The 20047-nt window shown below is 42.1% G+C and overlaps 1 protein-coding gene across 5 annotated transcripts in view; it reads right to left on the reverse strand.

The window, feature by feature from the left end:
* dock11 (dedicator of cytokinesis 11) overlaps positions 1–20047 on the reverse strand; it is a 113560-nt gene that overhangs the window by 13454 nt on the left and 80059 nt on the right. For all 5 annotated transcript variants that reach the window (XM_014206851.2, XM_014206850.2, XM_014206849.2 and 2 more), the window contains 3 exons: positions 16110–16325; positions 5355–5412; positions 3638–3744 (listed from right to left, as the gene is read on the reverse strand). In XM_014206851.2, coding sequence (XP_014062326.2) covers positions 3638–3744; positions 5355–5412; positions 16110–16325 — 381 coding nt within the window. The remainder of the gene's footprint in view (positions 1–3637; positions 3745–5354; positions 5413–16109; positions 16326–20047) is intronic.

Consider the following 20047-nt stretch of genomic DNA (forward strand, 5'->3'; position numbering starts at 1 on the left):
TAGAGCCTGCTATATTGGTGTACAGTGCCTTCAGAAAGACTTATTCCACATTTTGTTGTGTTACAGCCTGAATTAAAAATAGATTACATAAAACATTCTCACCCATCTAAACACAATACCACATCATGACAAAGTGAAAACATGTTTTTAGACATTTTTATAAATGTATTGAAAATGAAATACAGAAATATCTAATTTACATAAGTATTCACACCCTTGAGTCAATACATGTTAGATTCACTAACGGCAGCGATTACAGCTGTGAGTATTTCTGGGTAAGTCTCTAAGAGCTTTGCACACCTGGATTGTATAATATTTTCACATTATTCTTAAAAAAAATCTTCAAGCTCTGTCAAGTTGATCATTGCTAGACAGACATTTTCAAGCCTTTCCATTGATTTTCAAGCCGATTTAAGTCAAAACTGTAACTAGGCCACTCAGAAACATTCAATGCCGTCTTGGTAAGCAACTCCAGTGTATATTTGGCCTTGCGTTTTAAGTTATTGTCCTGCTGAAAGGTGAATTTGTCTCCCAGTGTCTGTTGGAAAGCAGACTGAACCAGGTTTTCCTCTAGGATTTTGCCTGTGCTTAGCTCTATTTTGTTTATTTTTATCCCCAAAAAAACCCTAGCTCTTGTCGATGACAAGCATACCCATAACATGATGCAGCCACCATCATGCTTGAAAATATGGCGAGTGGTACTCAGTGATGTGTTGTGTTGGATTTGCTCATACATAACACTTTGTATTCAGGACACTTTTTGCTGTTTTACTTTAGCGTCTTATTGTAAACAGAATGCATGTTTTGGAATATTTTTTATTCTGTACAGGCTTCCTTCTTTTCACTCCAATTTGCATACCGCCCAAACAGATCCACAGATGATGCAATCTCTATTGCACTCCACACTGCCCTTTCCCACCTGGACAAAAGGAACACCTATGTGAGAATGCTATTCATTGACTACAGCTCAGCGTTCAACACCATAGTACCCTCAAAGCTCATCACTAAGCTAAGGAACCTGGGACTAAACACCTCCCTCTGCAACTGGATCCTGGACTTCCTGACGGGCCGCCCCCAGGTGGTGAGGGTAGGTAGCAACACATCTGCCACGCTGATCCTCAACACTGGAGCTCCCCAGGGGTGCGTGCTCAGTCCCCTCCTGTACTCCCTGTTCACCCACGACTGCATGGCCAGGCACGACTCCAACACCATCATTAAGTTTGCTGACGACACAACAGTGTTAGGCCTGATCACCGACAACAACGAGACAGCCTATAGGGAGGAGGTCAGAGACCTGGCCGGGCGGTGCCAGAATAACAACCTATCCCTCAACGTAACCAAGACTAGGAGATGATTGTGGACTACAGGAAAAGGAGCACCGAGCACGTCCCCATTCTCATTGACGGGGCTGTGGTGGAGCAGGCAGAGAGCTTCAAATTCCTTGGTGTCCACATCAACAACAAATTAGAATGGTCCAAACACACCAAGACAGTGGTGAAGAGGGCACGACAAAGCCTATTCCCCCTCAGGAAACTAAAAAGATTTGGCATGGGTCCTGAGATCTTCAAAAGGTTCTACAGCTGCAACATCGAGAGCATCCTGACCGGTTGCATCACTCCCTGGTACGGCAATTGCTCGGCCTCTGACCGCAAGGCACTTCAGAGGGTAGTGCGAACGGCCCAGTACATCACTGGGGTAAAGCTGCCTGCCATCCAGGACCTCTACACAAGGCGGTGTCAGAGGAAGGCCCTGAAAATTGTCAAAGACCCCAGCCACCCCAGTCATAGCCTGTTCTCTGTACTACCGCATGGCAAGCGGTACCGGAGTGCCAAGTCTAGGACAAAAAGGCTTTTCAACAGTTTTTACCCCCAAGCCATAAGACTCCTGAACAGGTAACCAAATGGTTACCCGGACTATTTGCATTGTGTGCCCTCCCCCTGCCCCCCCCCCCGCTACTCTCTGTTCATCATATTTGCATAGTCACTTTAACTATACCCACATGTACATACTACCTCAATAAGCCTGACTAACCGGTGTCTGTATATAGCCTTGCTACTGTTATTTTCAAATGTCTGTTTACTGTTGTTTTATTTCTTTACCCACCCACCCACACCTTTTTTTTAGCACTATTGGTTAGAGCCTGTAAGTAAGCATTTCACTGTTAGGTCTACCTACACCTGTTGTATTCGGCGCACGTGACAAATAAACTTTGATTTGATTTGAGTTAGATTAACTAGAATGTTGTTGATCTATCCTTAGTTTTCTCCTATCACAGCCATTAAACTCTGTTTTAAAGTCACCATTGGCCTCATGGTGAAATCCCTGAGCGGTTTTCTTCCTCTCCAGCAACTGAGTTAGGAAGGATGCCTGTATCTTTGCAGTGACTGGGTGTATTAATACACCATCCAAAGTGTAATTAATAACTTCACCATGCTCAAAGGGATTTTCAATGTCTGCTTTTTTTTTACCCATCTACCAATAGGTGCCCTTCTTTGCGAGGTATTGGAAAACCTCCCTGTTTTTTGGGGTTGAATCTGTGTTTGAAAATTGCTGCCTGACTGAGGGACCTTAAAAAAGGTAGTCATTAAAAAAATCATGTTAAACACTATTATTGCACAGAGTGAGTCCATGCAACTTATGTGACTTGTTAAGCACATTTTTACTCCTGAACATATTAAGGCTTGCCATAACAAAGGGGTTGAATATTGAAAACATTTCACCTTTTTGTTTCTTATTAATTTGGAAACATTTCTAAAAATATAATTCCACTCTGACATTATGGGGCATTGTGTGTAGGCCAGTAAATCTCAATTTAATCTATTTTAAATTTAGGCTGTAACACAACAAAATGTGGAACAAGTCAAGGGATGTGAATACTTTCTGAAGGCAAGGTAAACAAGATAAGCTAAATACGGCAGTTCTAATATTGAAAGAGAATAATAAAACATGAGCTCACACACAATCATTAGAATGACCATAGGACTTGGCAAGATAGCACAAACAGATTTGGGACCAGATCAGGAGCTACAGTCAGGCCAAGCCAAAATCAACAGCTGTTATAATATGAAAAAACTATCAACCACGAACCAGAGATGAATCAACATGCTATATCAACCACCGGAGCCTTCTATTTACAGTTAATTAAAGGTAGAGTCAGCGATATGACGTAGATGCACAAAGTCAACAGCATAGTGGGTTACTGTCCGCAACATCTAAGAGCGTTACATTTACATTTTAGTCACTTAGCAGACGCTCTTATCCAGAGCGACTTACAGTAGTGAATGAATACATTTCATTTCATGCATATTTTTGTTTTTTGTACTGGCCCCCTGTGGGAATTAAACCCACAACCCACAACCCTGGCATTGCACACACCGTGCTCTACCAACTGAGCCACAGGGAAGACAGAGTTGGAGCCAGAGGCTAAACTTCTCCTCTGTTCTGATCCCATGGCTACCATGTTGTAAGAGCGTGAAACGAAACCGTGCAGATACTGTGTGTGACTGTGAGAGCAAAGTCTTGCTGACTCTGCCATTAACTATGTGGTTATAACCGTATGAAGATAAGATTGTCATTATATCATCACAAACGTGCACGCACACACACCCACCCACCCACCCACCCACACACACACAACCTCTGTGTAGTAGACATCCTGCATTCCTGTGTCTTCCTTCATGGCGGCCTCCTCTTCGATGTTCAGAGTGATCCTCTTGAAGGCTGCCAGGCCACTGGGGAACATCTCTGAAAGAAAAACAACAGTAACAATAGCAACAAAAGACAGACCTCCAGTCCCTATATTTTACGTCATTCTTTCACCAAATATTGGGTGTAGGAGGGGAGTAGACCGCACTTCAGCCAACATGAGACGAGGCCCAGCACATCATTTAGGAGAGGCATTCTCCGACTGTGTTGCTGCTCCAAGTGACGTTCTTTGTTACGGTGTCAGTGGTTGATGTATTAAAGGATTTCCAGTAAATATATGGAGCATGTATTAAATCATGAACAAGAAAAGCAATGACACTGTAGACGTTGTGATTATGATTCAGTTAAATGGGTGTATTTATTTTGGACCTGTTGCTGGCCAGACTGAAAGATAAGATGTTGTTTTTCGTGCTGTGATATCATGCATCAGTTCCCTGTCGGCTCGCTTTGTTTGGAAATTAGTTAGACAGCTCCCCTCGGACTGCCACACAGAATAAATATGAGCCTGCGCCGAGAAGCACGAGATTAACACCACTCAACTTTCTACAGTTTTCCCCTTTAGTTAACACTATCAACATTTCACTCTACTGTGTAATATACAGAAAAGAACGAACTATGCAAGATTCACAGACCGGTGCGCCATAACCAATCAGAGCTGCAGTAGGCCTATATGCAAATAGCCATTGCCATATATGGATCTTTGCCATTCACTTTGAACTGGACTGTGTTTACAGCATGAGCGGTCCTGAGTAGATGCGCTTGTTTTGAGATCAAAGTGAGAGCTGCATGTAGCCACGTGTGCACATTTGTTCATATTCTTTGCTAGTTAGTGAGTTAGTAGCCCAGATATAGCTAATTTCTAGTCAGCAATGAGGGAGTGGTCGCTTCCTACAAGAACACAAAATGAGTACATTTCTAGCCATCTTTGAAAAGTGAGTCAAGTAAAGAGCTTTTTTATGTCATAAAGGGGCAGTGTTGTATTTTCAGAAGGCTTGAATGAGCTAGGTAGTCAACAGGCAGAGTGTAGCATATTTATCAGATTCTCTGTAATAATGGTATGGCAATAAAAATAAAATTGTATTTTGTAAAGGGGTTTCTTGCATCAAACAACAACATTTTCAGTCACCTCCTTGTCTGAAGGACAAGTGGATAAACAGGTTAATGTCAAGCCCTGCATGTTTTTATTTAAAAACATTTTTTTTTAAGTCTCATGGAATGTAGGCCTACATTGAACATGCGGGTACAACCTCAGTGTTCACAGTAAACGTGCGACGGGAAGTTGCACAGAATATTCACATAATTCAAGTTTGCGCACCAGCGCACCTGAAATTTGCTCAGTGCGGAATTTCTTTGGAGGGAACATTGGGGACAGGGTTGTTAAGTACAAAGGATCCCAGCTGGACAAAATAAAGATCTTATAATAGGCTAATACAGGTGCCACGGCTTTAGTCCATTGTGGAGTAAACAGAATGCCAACATGCTGGTGTTTATTTAAAAAAAAAAGATATAATTAAGTTTTAACAAAAGTAATACCTCTAATAATAATGTCAAAAGACAATGTGAATTGACAATAATGTAACACTGTAAAGTGTTACACAAGTGGAGCGAAACGAGTTGCATAAATGGGAGGTGAGGAAAGACAGTCTTACTTTTCCTGTTGAGGTATTCTGCCACCAGTGCAGCAACATGGATGTAACACATAGCAGCCTGTGGAGACACACCAAACAGTGGTTACTGGGGTTAGGGTTGTTAAGCACTCAACTGATACAGGCAAAAACCTAGAGTACAACTTTACCCACACCCACATGTAAACACAAGAGAATACAAAACACACACACACAACCTGTTTCATAACGTGTTGAGTCATCGAGAAGTAGGAAGACTTGGCCTTAACCATGAACCTGCCTGACAACAGAGGCTTTTAGACCAAATTCACTGTCTGGTTACAGCAGTTCTAAACCCAGAGGTTTTTAGACCAAATTCACTGTCTGGTTACAGCGGTTCTAAACCCAGAGGTTTTTAGACCAAATTCACTGTCTGGTTACAGCGGTTCTAAAACCTGACGTTTTTAGACCAAATTCACTGTCTGGTTACAGCGGTTCTAAAGCCAGACGTTTTTAGACCAAATTCACTGTCTGGTTACAGCAGTTCTAAACCCAGAGGTTTTTAGACCAAATTCACTGTCTGGCTACAGCAGTTCTAAACATAGAGGTTTTTAAAACAAGTTCACTGTCTGGTTTCAGCGATTCTAAACCCAGAAGTTTTTAGACCAAGTTCCAGAAAACCATTACCTTCCTAGACTCTAACAAACACTTGGGAGAATTCCTGGATACTCCAACACCCCCTCCCCCCTATGTGCAATTTTTTAACATTTTATAATGCTACTGTGGGTAGCGTTAATTAGCACTAGTCGGCTGTACCTTTGCCAAAACGCCGGTATTTTTCATCCTATAGCTTGTCCTCCATCTTCTTTTTAATAGTGAGCCAACAGGTTTTCAACACTTATTTCCATGACTGATCAAAACAATTTTTTTCATGACTCTCTCTTGTCCCTCTGTAGCAGACATACAGTGAGCAATATGTGTGGAACATCAAATCGCAATAAAATTGCAGTACGGAATCTCAATACAATTGTAAGAATCACAATACATATCGAATCGGCACCTAAGTATCATGATAATATTGTATGGTGAGGTCCTTGGCAATTCCCAGCCCTAAAAGTCTGTGATTGGAATGCTTTGTTACAGACATTTACATAGTGTACATATCAGATTCCTTCTGCACAGCATACAAACTTAAAAAGACAAAGTTCAAGTAGAGTGCTGGAATATTCAGTTCTAACTGCCACATGATGTAAGTCATTGGCGTTAACTCAAGCATACTGTATTTTCCACTGATACAATTATATGTGCCAATAAAGTGTTATTTCCTGAGCATGTTGAATCCTTTAGTCATATTGGTTGTGATCAACAGGCACCCTATTCTCTATATACAGTAGCTAGTGCACTACTCTTGACTATGGCCCTGGTCAAAAGTAGTGCACTATATAGGGAATAGTCATGTGAGGTCACCATCTTAGCTATGTTTATTTGAAACTAAATTCTAAACCAATATTGACAGTCAGACACTGGCACACAGCCACAGCAGTATGAGTCTTGGTTAACACTAACTGCTTAAGTATTCAGTGTATGAAGAAGCCACAAACAGACAGACAGAGAGAGAGTGAGAGTGAGAGAGCGCAGGCTCCCTGATGGATGAACCTAATGTCAATAGTTCCTCAGGGCTGCAAATAAAAGGCATTGTACAAACCACCTCAGCATACAGCACAGTTACAACTTACAAATATATGCTTAGCAAAAGCTTTTATGCAAAGCGACACACAGTACAGTAAGTGCATCCATTATTAGTATGTGTATGTGACCCCTGCGGGAATTGAACCCACAATATAAAATGTTGTGCAACAAGAATGGGATTCGAACCAACACGTACAGAGAACAATGGATTAGCAGTCCATCACCTTAACCACTCAGCCACCTCGTCCCCTGAGCACCGTCCTAAAAAAAGAGTTGGCTCATGTCCCAATGCCCTGCAGGACACAGTGTGGACTTTGTACTGACCCAGAGTCAGATATCTGTATTGTGTTTAGTGTTGCACGGTATAACTTCTGTACTTTTTAGATACTAGAAAATTAAAAACGGTTCAGTACTAGAATTTCTGTTACTTTCGGTACTTCTGTCAAATGTGTCTCACGGATCAACTCTGTCTATCATCACAGCTGATGTCCCCCTTATAGTGCAAAAGCACCGTGACTGCTCCACTTAACCTGTACTGGGTGTCTGGGCTGCATCATGTTAGTGCCCAACTCATGCTGCAGAAGTTAACAAACTTGAATAATGCGACAATACATGTCGAAATGTTGAAACTGTTAATTACTGTTCGCAAAACAATGTCAAAGCTGATTCAAAGCTGATTGCCACTTAAAATTGGTCTCTCTATCAGCCAAGCTCTACTGACTCAGCGAACTGACTTGCCTCGTGTATGACGTCATTACTTGTTAAAGAGACAGCATAAACTTTATATAACATAAGCTACTTCTATGCAAATGTTGTTGATTAGCACAATAAAATAAGTCTGAAATGGAAGGGAAAGAGATTGTTTGTCATATATTCAGTGTATTTGACAATACAGCATTATTATCATATATATTTGTTCTATAACACAATGCATGCATACACTCCTATTGAATATGCATTTAACCTGTATTGTGACTAGACCTAGTTACCATCTTGATTTACCCAGTTTATCAATAGAGATGTACCATTCAAATACATTATTACCATTATGTTGTTATGTAGTTAGATTGGTAAAAAAAACAAAAAAAAAACAGTTGAAATCGAAAGTTTACATACACCTTAGCCAAATACGTTTAAACCCAGTTTTTCACAATTTCCAACGTTTAATCCTAGTAAAAATTACCTGTCTTAGGTCAGTTAGTATCACCACTTTATTTTAAGAATGTGAAATGTCAGAATAATAGTAGAGAGAATGATTTATTTCAGCTTTTATTTCTTTAATCAAGTTCCCAGTGGGTCAGAAGTTTACATACACTCAATTAGTATTTGGTAGCATTGCCTTTAAATTCTTTAACTTGGGTCAAACGTTTCAGGTAGCCTCCCACAATAAGTTGGGTGAATTTTGGCCCATTCCTCCTGACAGAGCTGGTGTAACTGAGTCAGATTTGTAGGCCTCCTTGCTCGCACATGCTTTTTTAGTTCTGCCCACAAATTTTCTATAGGATTGAGGTCAGGGCTTTGTGATGGCCTCTCCAATACCTTGACTTTGTTGTCCTTAAGCAATTTTGCCACAACTTTGGAAGTATGCTTGAGGTCATTGTCCATTTGGAAGACCCATTTGCGACCAAGCTTTAACTTCCTGACTGATGTCTTGAGATGATGTTGCTTCAATAGTTTTCCTACCTCATCATGCCATCTATTTTGTGAAGTGCACCAATCCCTCCTGCAGCAAAGCACCCCCACAACATGATGCTGCCACCCCCGCGCTTCACGGTTGGGATGGTGTTCTTCGGCTTGCAAGCCTCCCCTTTTTTTCTCCAAACATAACGATGGTCATTATGGCCAAGCAGTTCTAGTTTTGTTTCATCAGACCAGAGGACATTTCTCCAAAAAGTACGAGCTTTGTCCCCATGTGCAGTTGCAAACCGTAGTCTGGCTTTTTTATGGCAGTTTGGAGCAGTGGCTTCTTCCTTGCTGAGCAGCCTTTCAGGTTATGCCGATATAGGACTTGTTTTACTCTGGATATAGATACTTTTGTACCCGTTTCCTCCAGCATCTTCACAAGGTCCTTTGCTGTTGTTCTGGGATTGATTTGCACTTTTCGCACCAAAATACGTTCATCACTAGGAGACAGAACGCGCCTCCTTCCTGAGCGGTATGATGGCTGCGTGATCCCATGGTGTTTATATGTGCATACTATTGTTTGTACAGATGAACATGGTACCTTCAGGCATTTGGAAATTGCTCCCAAGGATGAACCAGACATGTGGAGGTCTACAATTATTTTTCTGAGGTCTTGGCTGATTTCTTTAGATTTTCCCATGATGTCAAGCAAAGAGGCACTGCGTTTGAAGGTGGGCCTTGAAATACATCCACAGGTACACCTCCAATAGACTCAAATGATGTCAATTAGCCTAACAGAAGCTTCTAAAGCTATTACATCATTTTCTGAAATTTCCCAAGCTGTTTAAAGGCACAGTCAACTTAGTGCATGTAAACTTCTGACCCACTGGAATTATGATACTGTGAACAGTAAACAGTTGTTGGAAACAGTTGTTGGAAAAATGACTTGTGTCATGCACAAAGTAGATGTCCTAACCGACTTGCCAAAACTATAGTTTGTTAACAAGAAATTGGTGGAGTGGTTGATAAACGAGTTTTAATGACTCCAACCTAAGTGTATGTAAACTTCCGACTTCAACTGTATATACAGTACCAGTCAAAATTTGGACGCAGATACTCATTCCAGGGGTTTTCTTTATTCATACTATTTTCTACATTATAGAGTAATAGTGAAGACATCAAAACTATGTAATAACACATATGGAATCATGTAGTAACCAAAAAAGTGTTAAACAAATAAAAATATATTTTATATTTCAGTTTATTCAAAGTAGCCACCCTTTGCCTTGATCACAGCTTTGAACACTCTTGGCATTCTCTCAACCAGCTTCATGAGGTAGTCACCTGTAATGCATTTCAATTAACAGGTGTGCCATATTAAAAGTGAATTTGTGGAATTTCTTTCCTTCTTAATGCGTTTCAGCCAATCAGCTGTGTTGTGACAAGGTAGGGGTGGTATACAGAAGATGGTCTTTTATAAAAGTGTACTAAGTCCATAATATGGCAAGAACAGCTCAAATAAGCAAAGAGAATCAACAGTCCATCATTCATTTAAGACATGAAGGTCAGTCAATCTGGAAAAGTTAAACATTTTTGAAAGTTTCTTCAAGTGCAGTCACAAAAACCATCAAGCGCTATGATGAAACTAGCTCTCATGAGGACCGCCATAGGAAAGGAAGACCCAGAGTTATCTCTGCTGCAGAGGATACATTCATTAGAGTTACCAGCCTCAGAAATGGCAGGCCAAATAAATGCTTCACAGAGTTCAAGTAACAGACACATCTCAATATCAACTGTTCAGAGGAGACTGCGTGAATCAGGCCTTCATTAGCGAACTGCTGCAAAGAAACCACTACTGAAGGACACCAATAAGAAGAGACTTGCTTGGGCCAAGAAACATGAGCAATGGACATTAGACCGGTGGAAATCTGTCCTTTGGTCTGATGAGTCCAAATTTTTGATTTTTGGTTCCAACCGCCGTGTCTTTCTGAGATGCAGAGTAGGTGAACGGATCATCACCGCATGTGTGGTTCCCACCTTGAAGCATGAAGGAGGTGGTGTGATGGTGTGGGGGTGCTTTGCTGGTGACACTGTCCGTGATTTTTTTTAGAATTCAAGGCACACTTAACCAGCATGGCTACCACAACTTTCTGCAGCGATACGCCATCCTATCTGGTTTGCTCTTAGTGGGACATCTTAGAAACTTTAGCACTGACCCATACACTAACACACACACACCAAACACACATACATACACTGAGTGTACAAAACATTGAGAATGACTTCCTAATATTGAGTTGCACCCCCTTTTGCCCTCAGAACAGCCTCAATTCGTTGGGGCCGCATGGATGCTGGCCCATGTTCACTCCAATGCTTCCCGCAGTTGTGTCAAGTTGGCTGGATGTCCTTCGGGTGGTGGACCATTCTTAATACACACATGAAACTGTTGAGCGTTGTGGTAGCAGGATTACAAGATTATGTTATATTTATGCACCAAATGGTTGCTTTATGAAATAGAGTAAGGGTCTTAGGACTCTCTCTCTCCCTTTCTGAGTTAACTGAGAGAGGGTCTTATGAAGCTTGGGCTGGCAACTGTAAAGAGATCAAATCAAATTTTATTAGTCACATGCGCCGAATACAACAGGTGTAGACCTTACAGTGTAATGCTTACTTACGAGCCCCTAACCAACAGCGTAGTTAAAAAAAAATATGGATAAGAATAAGAGATAAAAGTAACAAGTAATTAAAGAGCAGCAGTAAAAAATAACAATATATACAGGGGGTGCCGGTACTAAGTCAATGTGCGGGGGCACTGGTTAGTTGAGGTAGTTTGTATACATGTATGTAGAGTTATTAACGTTGACTATGCATAGATGACAACAGAGAGTGGCAGTGGTGTGGAGAGGGGAGGGGGCAATGAAAATAGTCTGGATAGCCATTTGACTAGATGTTCAGGAGTCTTATGGCCTCTTGGACCTAGACTTGGCGCTCCGGTACCGCTTGCCGTGCGGTAGCAGAGAGAACAGTCTGTGACTAGGGTGGCTGGAGTCTTTGACCATTTTTAGGGCCTTCCTCTGACCGCCTGGTATCAAGGTCCTGGATGGCAGGAAGCTTGGCCCCAGTGACGTACTAGGCCATTCGCACGACCCTCTGTAGTGCCTTGTGATCGGAGGCCGAGCAGTTGCCATACCAGGCAGTGATGCAACCAGTCAGGATGCTCTGTGCAGCTGTAGAACCTTTTGAGGATCTGAGGACCCATGCCAAATCTTTTCAGTCTCCTGAGACGGAATAGGTTTTGTCGTGCCCGCTTCATGACTGTCTTGGTGTGCTTGGACCATGCTAGTTTGTTGGTGATGTGGACACCATGGAACTTGAAGCTCTCAACCTGCTCCACTGCAGCCTTGTTGCTGAGAATGGGGGCGTGCTCGGTCCTCTTTTTCCTGTAGTCCACAATCATCTCCTTAGTCTTAATCACGTTGAGGAAGAGGTTGTTGTCCGGGCACCACACGGCCAGGTCTCTGACCTCCTCCCTATAGGCTGTCTCGGTGGTCAGTGATCAGGCCTACCACTGTTGTGTCATCGGCAAATTTAATGATGGTGTTGGAGTCGTGCCTGGCCGTGCAGTCATGAGTGAACAGGGAGTACAGGAGGGGGCTGAGCACGCACCCCTGAGGGGCCCCTGTGTTGAGGATCAGCGTGGCAGACGTGTTGTTACCTACCCTTACCACCTGGTGGCGTCCCGTCAGGAAGTCCGGGATCCAGTTGCAGAGGGAGGTGTTTAGTCCCAGGGTCCTTAGCTTCTTGATGAGCTTTGAGGGCACTATGGTGTTGAACGCTGAGCTGTAGTCAATGAATAGCATTCTCACATAGGTGTTCCTTTTGTCCAGGTGGTAAAGGGCAGTGGATCTGTTGGGCGGTATGCAAATGTGGTATTTGATATTTTATTAGGATCCCCATTAGCTGTTGCAAAAGCAGCAGCTACTCTTCCTGGGGTCCACACCCAACATGAAACATAATACTGAATGACATAACACAGAATATCACTAGACAAGAACAGCTCAAGGACAGAACTACAGTTGGTCTAGGGTTTCTGCGATGATGGTGTTGATGTGAGCCATGACCAGCCATTCAAAGCACTTCATGGCTACAGACGTGACTGCTACGGGTCGGTAGTCATTTAGGCATGCTACCTTAGTGTTCTTGGGCACAGGCACTGTGGTGGTCTGCTTAAAACATGTTGGTATTACAGACTCGGAAAGGAAGAGGTTGAAAATGTCAGTGAAGACACTTGCTAGTTGGTCAGCGCATGTTAGCAGTACACATCCCGGTAATCCTTCTGGCCCTGCGGCCTTGTGAATGTTGACCTGTCTAAAGGTCTTACTCACATCAGCTGCGGAGAGCGTGATCACACAGTCTTCCGGTACAGCTGGTGCTCTCATGCATGTTTCAGTGTTATTTGCCTCAAAGCGAGCATAGAAGTAGTTTAGCTCATCTGGTAGGCTCGTGTCACTGGGCAGCTCTCTTCTGTGCTTCCCTTTGTAGTCTGTAATGGTTTGCAAGCCCTGCCACATCCGACAAGCGTGAGAGCCGGTGTAGTACGACTCGATCTTAGTCTGGTATTGATGCTTTGCCTGTTTGATGGTTTGTTGGCGAGCATAGCGGGATTTCTTATAAGTTTCCGGGTTAGAGTCCCGCTCCTTGAAAGCGGCAGCTCTAGCCTTTAGCTCAGTGCGGATGTTGCCTGTAATCCATGGCTTCTGGTTGGGGTATGTACGTACGGTCACTGTGGGGACGACGTCATCGACTTATTGATGAACCCAATGACAGATGTGGTGTACTCCTCAATGCCATTGGAGGAATCCGAGAACATATACCAGTCTGTGCTAGCAAAATAGTCCTGTAGCTTAGCATCTGCTTCATCTGAACACTTTTTTATTGATCTAGTCACTGCTTCCTGCTTTAATTTTTGCTTGTAAGCAGGAATCAGGAGGATGGTAAAATAGCACCGACAGAGATGGTCACCTCGCTTCGTGTTCTTAGGAAACTATGCAGTATTTAGTTTTTTAATGTATTATTTCTTACATTGTTACCCCAGGAAATCTTAAGTCTTATTACATACAGCCTGGAAGAACTATTGGATATAAGAGCAACGTCAACTTACCAACATTATGGCCAAGAATACAACTTTCCCGAAGCAGATGCTCTCTTCGGACCACCACCCAGGACAATGGATCTAATCTTTTGAGCTGACCGAAAACAACGGCGACGCAGAAGGGGCAGACGGAGAGGTCCCTCTGGTCAGGCTTCGTAAACGGGCACATCGCTCACCGCTCCCGAGCATACTACTCGCCAATGTCCAGTCTCTTGACAACAAGGTAGACGAAATTTGAGCAAGGGTTGCCTTCCAGAAAGACATCAGAGATTGTAACATTCTCTGTTTCACAGAAACATGGCTCTCTCGGGATATGTTCGGAATCGGTCCAGCGACTGGGCTTCTCCATGCATCGCGCCGAAAGAGATATTCACCTCTCTGGGAAGAGGAAGGGTGGGGGTGTATGCTTTATGATTAACAACTAATGGTGTGATCATAACAACACACAGGAACTAAAGTGAGAGGCTAGTCAGTTTTGCCACATGGAGGGCGAAGGAGAGCTTTGTATGCTTCTCTGTGTGGAGTATAGGTGGTCCAGGGTTCTTTTCCCTCTGGTTGCACATTTAACATGCTCAAGAAATTTGGTAAAACTGATTTAAGTTTCCCTGCATTAAAGTCCCCGGCTACTAGGAGCGCCGCCTCTGGGTGAGCATTTTCTTGTTTGCTTATGGTGGAATACAGCTCTTTCAATGCTATCTTAGTGCCAACCTCTGACTAAGGTGGTATGTAAACAGCTACGAATAATACAGATGAGAAATCTCTCGGTAGGTAGTGTGATCTACAGCTTATCATGATATACTCAACCTTAGGCAAGCAATAGCTCAAGACTTCCTTAGATGTAGTGCACCAGCTGTTATTTACAAAAAGACATAGTCCGCTGCCCCTTGTCTTACCAGACGCCGCTGTTCTATCCTGTCGGTACATCGTATAACCAGTCAGCTGTATGTTGATATTGTCGTTGTTCAGCCACGACTCAGTGAAGCATAAGATGTTACAGTTTTTAATGTCCCGTTGATAGTTTAATCTTCCCCGTAAGGCGTCGATTTTATTGTCCAAAGATTGCAAGTTTGCTAGCAGAATTGAGGGAAGTGGGGGTTTATTCGATCGCCTTCAAATTCTCAGAAGGCAGCCCACTCCCCGGCCTCTCTTTCTCCGCCTCCTCTTCTCGCAGATCACGGGGGTCGGGGCCTATTCTCGAGGGAGCCGTATATCCTCCGCCTCGGGCTCATCAGAGTCGTGAAAGGATTATGCTAGTCCGTGGTGAGTAATCGCAGTCCTGATGTCTAGAAGTTATTTTCGGTCATAAGAGATGGTAGTTGCAACATTATGTACAAAATTTGTTTAAAAAAAGTTACAAACAATGCAGATAGGGGGCACGTAAAATGTCTACCTTCTGCTCCGGCACCATCTTTCCACTCTAGCTTCCTACAGTTAGTCTAGGCGTATGGTCAAGAAAATGGGTTTTGTTAGGGATAGCTTGAGCTGACAATGGCTTGGTGATAAAAACCTAAAGTTGGCATTTCATAGACAAGATATGGTGTGTGTGACCCGTGATAGAGATAGTCTGGAAGAATTTAGAACAATGCCTCATTGTCTCATCTTCCTGGCATCTGGGAAACTAAGCTGGGTTGGGGGTAAAACACCATCCAGTGTACATAACCAAGGTGGTTTACGGGAGTTTGAACCAGTCTGACTAAGCATTTTTAGGTCCTATATAACACCTGTTTTTTCATTATCAGTTAAGCACTCGGCAACACACTTCAGAGTGTGGGTTCGACGGTTTCGTTATTGCAATAATTCATCATTATTAAATAAAGATAATTCTTTAAAGAAATGACCAAGTCGCTCTCAGTACTGAATTTCCATGACAGCGTGAAAAACCCAGCAGCGTTGCAGTTCTTGACACAAACCGGTGTCCCTGGCACCTACTACCATACCCTGTTCAAAGGCACTTACATCTTTTATCGCCCATTCACCCTCTGAATGCCACACATACACAATCCATGTCTCAATTGTCTCAATGCTTAAAAATCCTTCTTTAACTTGTCTCCTCCCCTTCATCTACACTGATTGAAGTGGATTTAACAAGTGACATCAATAAGGGTTCATAGCTTTCACCTGGGTTCACCTGGTCAGTCGTTGAAATGTTGTTGAAAGAGCAGGTGTTCTTAATGCTTTATACACTCAGTGCACATAAATACATGTTTATATATTGTACAACATTATTTGGGTAAAAGGTCAAAGGTGTTTGAGAACATGTAGGACAGTACCCATAGACATACATACATATTCACATACAGATAGTCATACATATTTCTATACATCACTGACTGTACCTCTGAGAGATCTCCATTCTTGATGTGTGCCCGGGCCATGCTGTCCAGCCAGGTGCGTCGTAGCTCGGGGGTGGAGGCGTAGGAGCGTGCCAGGCTGTATTGCAGGTCCAGCAGCATCTCTGGGTCCTTCTCATGCTCCCTCATCTGGGCCGTGGCCATCAGCACCGTCCGGATACGCTTGGTCAGTCCCTTCACCTCCCCAGGGAACGCTGTCGACTGGACACACACACACACACACAGAGTGAAGTAAGTGACATTTAAAAAATGTCACTCCGTGATAAGTCACTGACTCAAAGCCACAAGAGGGTAGAACACATTTAAAAAAGTTGCTTGTTAGGGGCAGCTAGTTGCAGGAATAAAGTATGTATGCTTTTGTCCTGACTGTTGATCTGGCTGTGTCAAAACTACAGTCAGATTTTATAGGAATACCTTGCTGATTTAAAACTTGTGCTTACTACGGGCAAAAACGGAATACATGTTGTTTTTAAACTCTCGTAAGAATGTTTCAGTTGAACTAAATGTTCACTCATTAGATGGTTCTCCAATCGAATGTGTTCCCGCATATATTTACAGTACCAGTCAAAAGTTTGGACTGGTTCAAGGGTTTTTCTTTATTTTACAAATTTCTACATTGTAGAAGAATAGTGAAGACATAAAAACTATGAAATAACACATATGGAATCATGTAGTAACCAAAAAAGTGTTAAAATGTATTTTAGATTCTTCAAAGTAGCCACCCTTTGCTGCCTTGATGACAGCTTTGCACACTCTTGGCATTCTCTCAACCAGCTTCACGAGGAATGCTTTTTCAACAGTCTTGAAGGAGTTCCCTCATATGCTGAGCACTTGTTGGCTGCTTTTCCTTCACTCTGCACTCCAACTCATCCCAAACCATCTCAATTGGGTTGAGAAGGATAACAGGAGGAAATGTGGATGGTGATAGAAGGTTGCCTATAAGTTCTGGAGGAGAGCCACATTCATGGTTCGAAAAGCAAAATTATACTCTAAAGTTGTTTGAACATGATTTGTGTGTATTAGCAGTAGCAATAAGGAGAGAGGTTGGTTTATGCCCTATTGGGGTGGGGAACCGTGACATATTATGTGGAAATAGGAAGACAACTGTGAATAATTTTGCTAATGTGTGTTGTCAACAACAGGGATATTTGAAGCGTGACACTGGTATAAGTGTCACGTCCTGACCAGTGAAAGGGGTCATTTGCCTTAGTAAAATGGTCGGGGCGTGGCAGGGGGGTTGTTTTGTGTGTTTTGGGTTTTTGGTTCTAGGGGAATTTGTTCTAGTTTTCTATTTCTATGTTTCGTTTTCCATGTTTGGCCGAGTATGGTTTCCAATCAGAGGCAGGTGTCTTTCGTTGTCTCTGATTGGAAGCCATACTTAGGCAGCCTGTTTTCCTTGGGGTTTTGTGGGTGGTTATTTTCCGTTTAGTTATTGTACCTGACGGAACTTTTGGTCGTTTGGTTATTTTGTTTAAGTGTTCTCTTAAAATATATTAAGAATGAGCACTATCCACGCTGCGCCTTGGTCTGTTCAATACGACGCTTGTGACGATAAGACATTAGGTCTCCCGTATTCTCCAGTAGTAGATTGGCAGATGCTTCATATTGGTTGTAATACAAGGTATACGGTGCCTTGACCAATTAATAGGCACAAAGACTATAACTACTCCCCGGGGAAGTGGGTATCATTACTTTGGAAAATTGTTAATAGAGGGCGTGTGTTAGAGCCATGAGTGAGGAAATCTAGACAACATCGAGAGCGGCACAGAAATAACCACCATTGAAATGGCATCCGTGGTTTCTGACACTCCGGTAAAAGGGGGAACAGAATAGGAAAACTATAGCAAAGCCATAGAGGCGCAATTTCAGTTTAATCCACCAGAAAAGACAGAACAAATAATACAACAAATATTGTGGTTATACTCAAATATACTAATTGATAAAAAAACGTTATTTTTCGATAACATTTATATAACATTTGTATAATCTTTGTAAATTATATCATAAATAGGACTGGTGGAGTTTTTAAAATTTATTTGACATTTATTTAACCTTTATTTAACTAGGCAAGTTAGTTAAGAAAAAATTCTTATTTACAATGACGGCCTACCAAAAGGCAAAAGACCTCCAGCGGGGACGGGGGCTGGGATTTAAATTTAAAAAAAGTTTTATATACAAATGAATCAAAAAAAAATTGATGGGAGGGGTTGAATGGAGCTGAAGGGTGGGTCTAATAACAACAATATAATTATAAAATATATTGTGTCTGTAAAATGTATATAGGTTCAGAACTTTTGTGAAATAGCACAGTTACAAATATATGGCAAATAGAAATCAAACTGGATGGACATCAGAAATAGAGGAAGGCCAGGACTAAAAACAAACAAAATATAACTATTGTAAAATAGATTGTGTCCGTAAAATGTATATAGTATGTATAAGCTGGAAGTAGAAGCCTAAGTGTTGTTGTTAAATAGTTTACTCCAATTAGAGGAGAGGTGGTAGGGTTTGCGGGAAACAATAAAGGAACATATATTTAAAAAGAATATGTATTTATATACACTACCGTTCAAAAGTTTGGGGTCACTTAGAAATGTCCTTGTTTTTGAAAGAAAAGCAACTTGTTTTTGTCCATTAAAATAACATCAAATTGATCAGAAATACAGTGTACACATTGCTAATGTTGTACATGAGTATTGCAGCTGGAAACGGCTGATTTTTAATGGAATATCTACATAGGCGTACAGAGGTCATTATCAGCAACCATCAATCCTGTGTTCCAATGGCACGTTGGGTTAGCTAATCCAAGTTTAGCATTTTAAAAGGCTAATTAATCATTAGAAAACCCTTTTGCAATTATGTTAGCACAGCTGAAAACTGTAGTTCTGATTAAAGAAGCAATAAAACTGGCCTTCTTTAGACGAGTTGAGTATCTGGAGCATCAGCATTTGTGGGTTCGATTATAGGCTCAAAATGGCCAGAAACAAAGCACTTTCTTCTGAAACTCGTCAGGCTATTCTTGTTCAGAGAAATTAAGGCTATTCCATGCGAGAAATTGCCAAGAAACTTAAGATCTAGTACAACGCTGTGTACTACTCCCTTCACAGAACATCGCAAACTGGCTCTTACCAGAATAGAAAGAGGAGTGGGAGGCCCCGGTGCACAACTGAGCAAGAGGACAAGTACATTAGAGTGTCTAGTTTGAGAAACAGACACCTCACAAGTCCTCAATTGGCAGCTTCATTAAATAGTACCCGCAAAACACCAGTCTCAACGGCAACAGTGAAGAGGCAACTCCGGGATGCTGGCCTTCTAGACAGAGTTCCTCTGTCCAGTGTCTGTGTTCTTTTGTCCATCTTAATCTTTTATTTTTATTGGCCAGTCTGAGATATGGCTTTTTCTTTGCAACTCTGCCTAGAAGGCCAGCATCCCAGTTGAGGACCTCACAAGTCCTCACAAGTCCTCAACTGGCAGCTTCATTAAATAGTACCCGCAAAACACCAACGTCAACAGTGAAGAGGCGACTCCGGGATGTTTTATTGTTTGCATTATCTTTTACCAGATCTAATGTTATTATCTCCAACATTAATTTCACATTTTCACAAACTTCAAAGTGTTTCCATTCAAATGGTATCAAGAATATGCATATCCTTGCTTCAGGTCCTGAGCTACAGGCAGTTAGATTTGGGTATGTCATTTTAGGCGAAAATGGAAAAAAAGGGTACAACACCATTCTTCATAGTGCATTTGCATCGGAGTCATTTAGCAGGTGCTCTCATCCAGTGAGACTAAAGTGTATTCACAGGCAAAATCACAAGGCATCCAACCATGGTCATCTGCTCGACTCAAGACTGCATTAGCCCAATGAGCTAAAGCCTATGCATTAGGCTAGCTCTGGGAGCTAACACGAGTCTTAAACATCT

This window comes from Salmo salar, chromosome ssa07 (genome assembly GCF_905237065.1).
Source record: "Salmo salar chromosome ssa07, Ssal_v3.1, whole genome shotgun sequence".
NCBI classification, from domain to species: domain Eukaryota; kingdom Metazoa; phylum Chordata; class Actinopteri; order Salmoniformes; family Salmonidae; genus Salmo; species Salmo salar.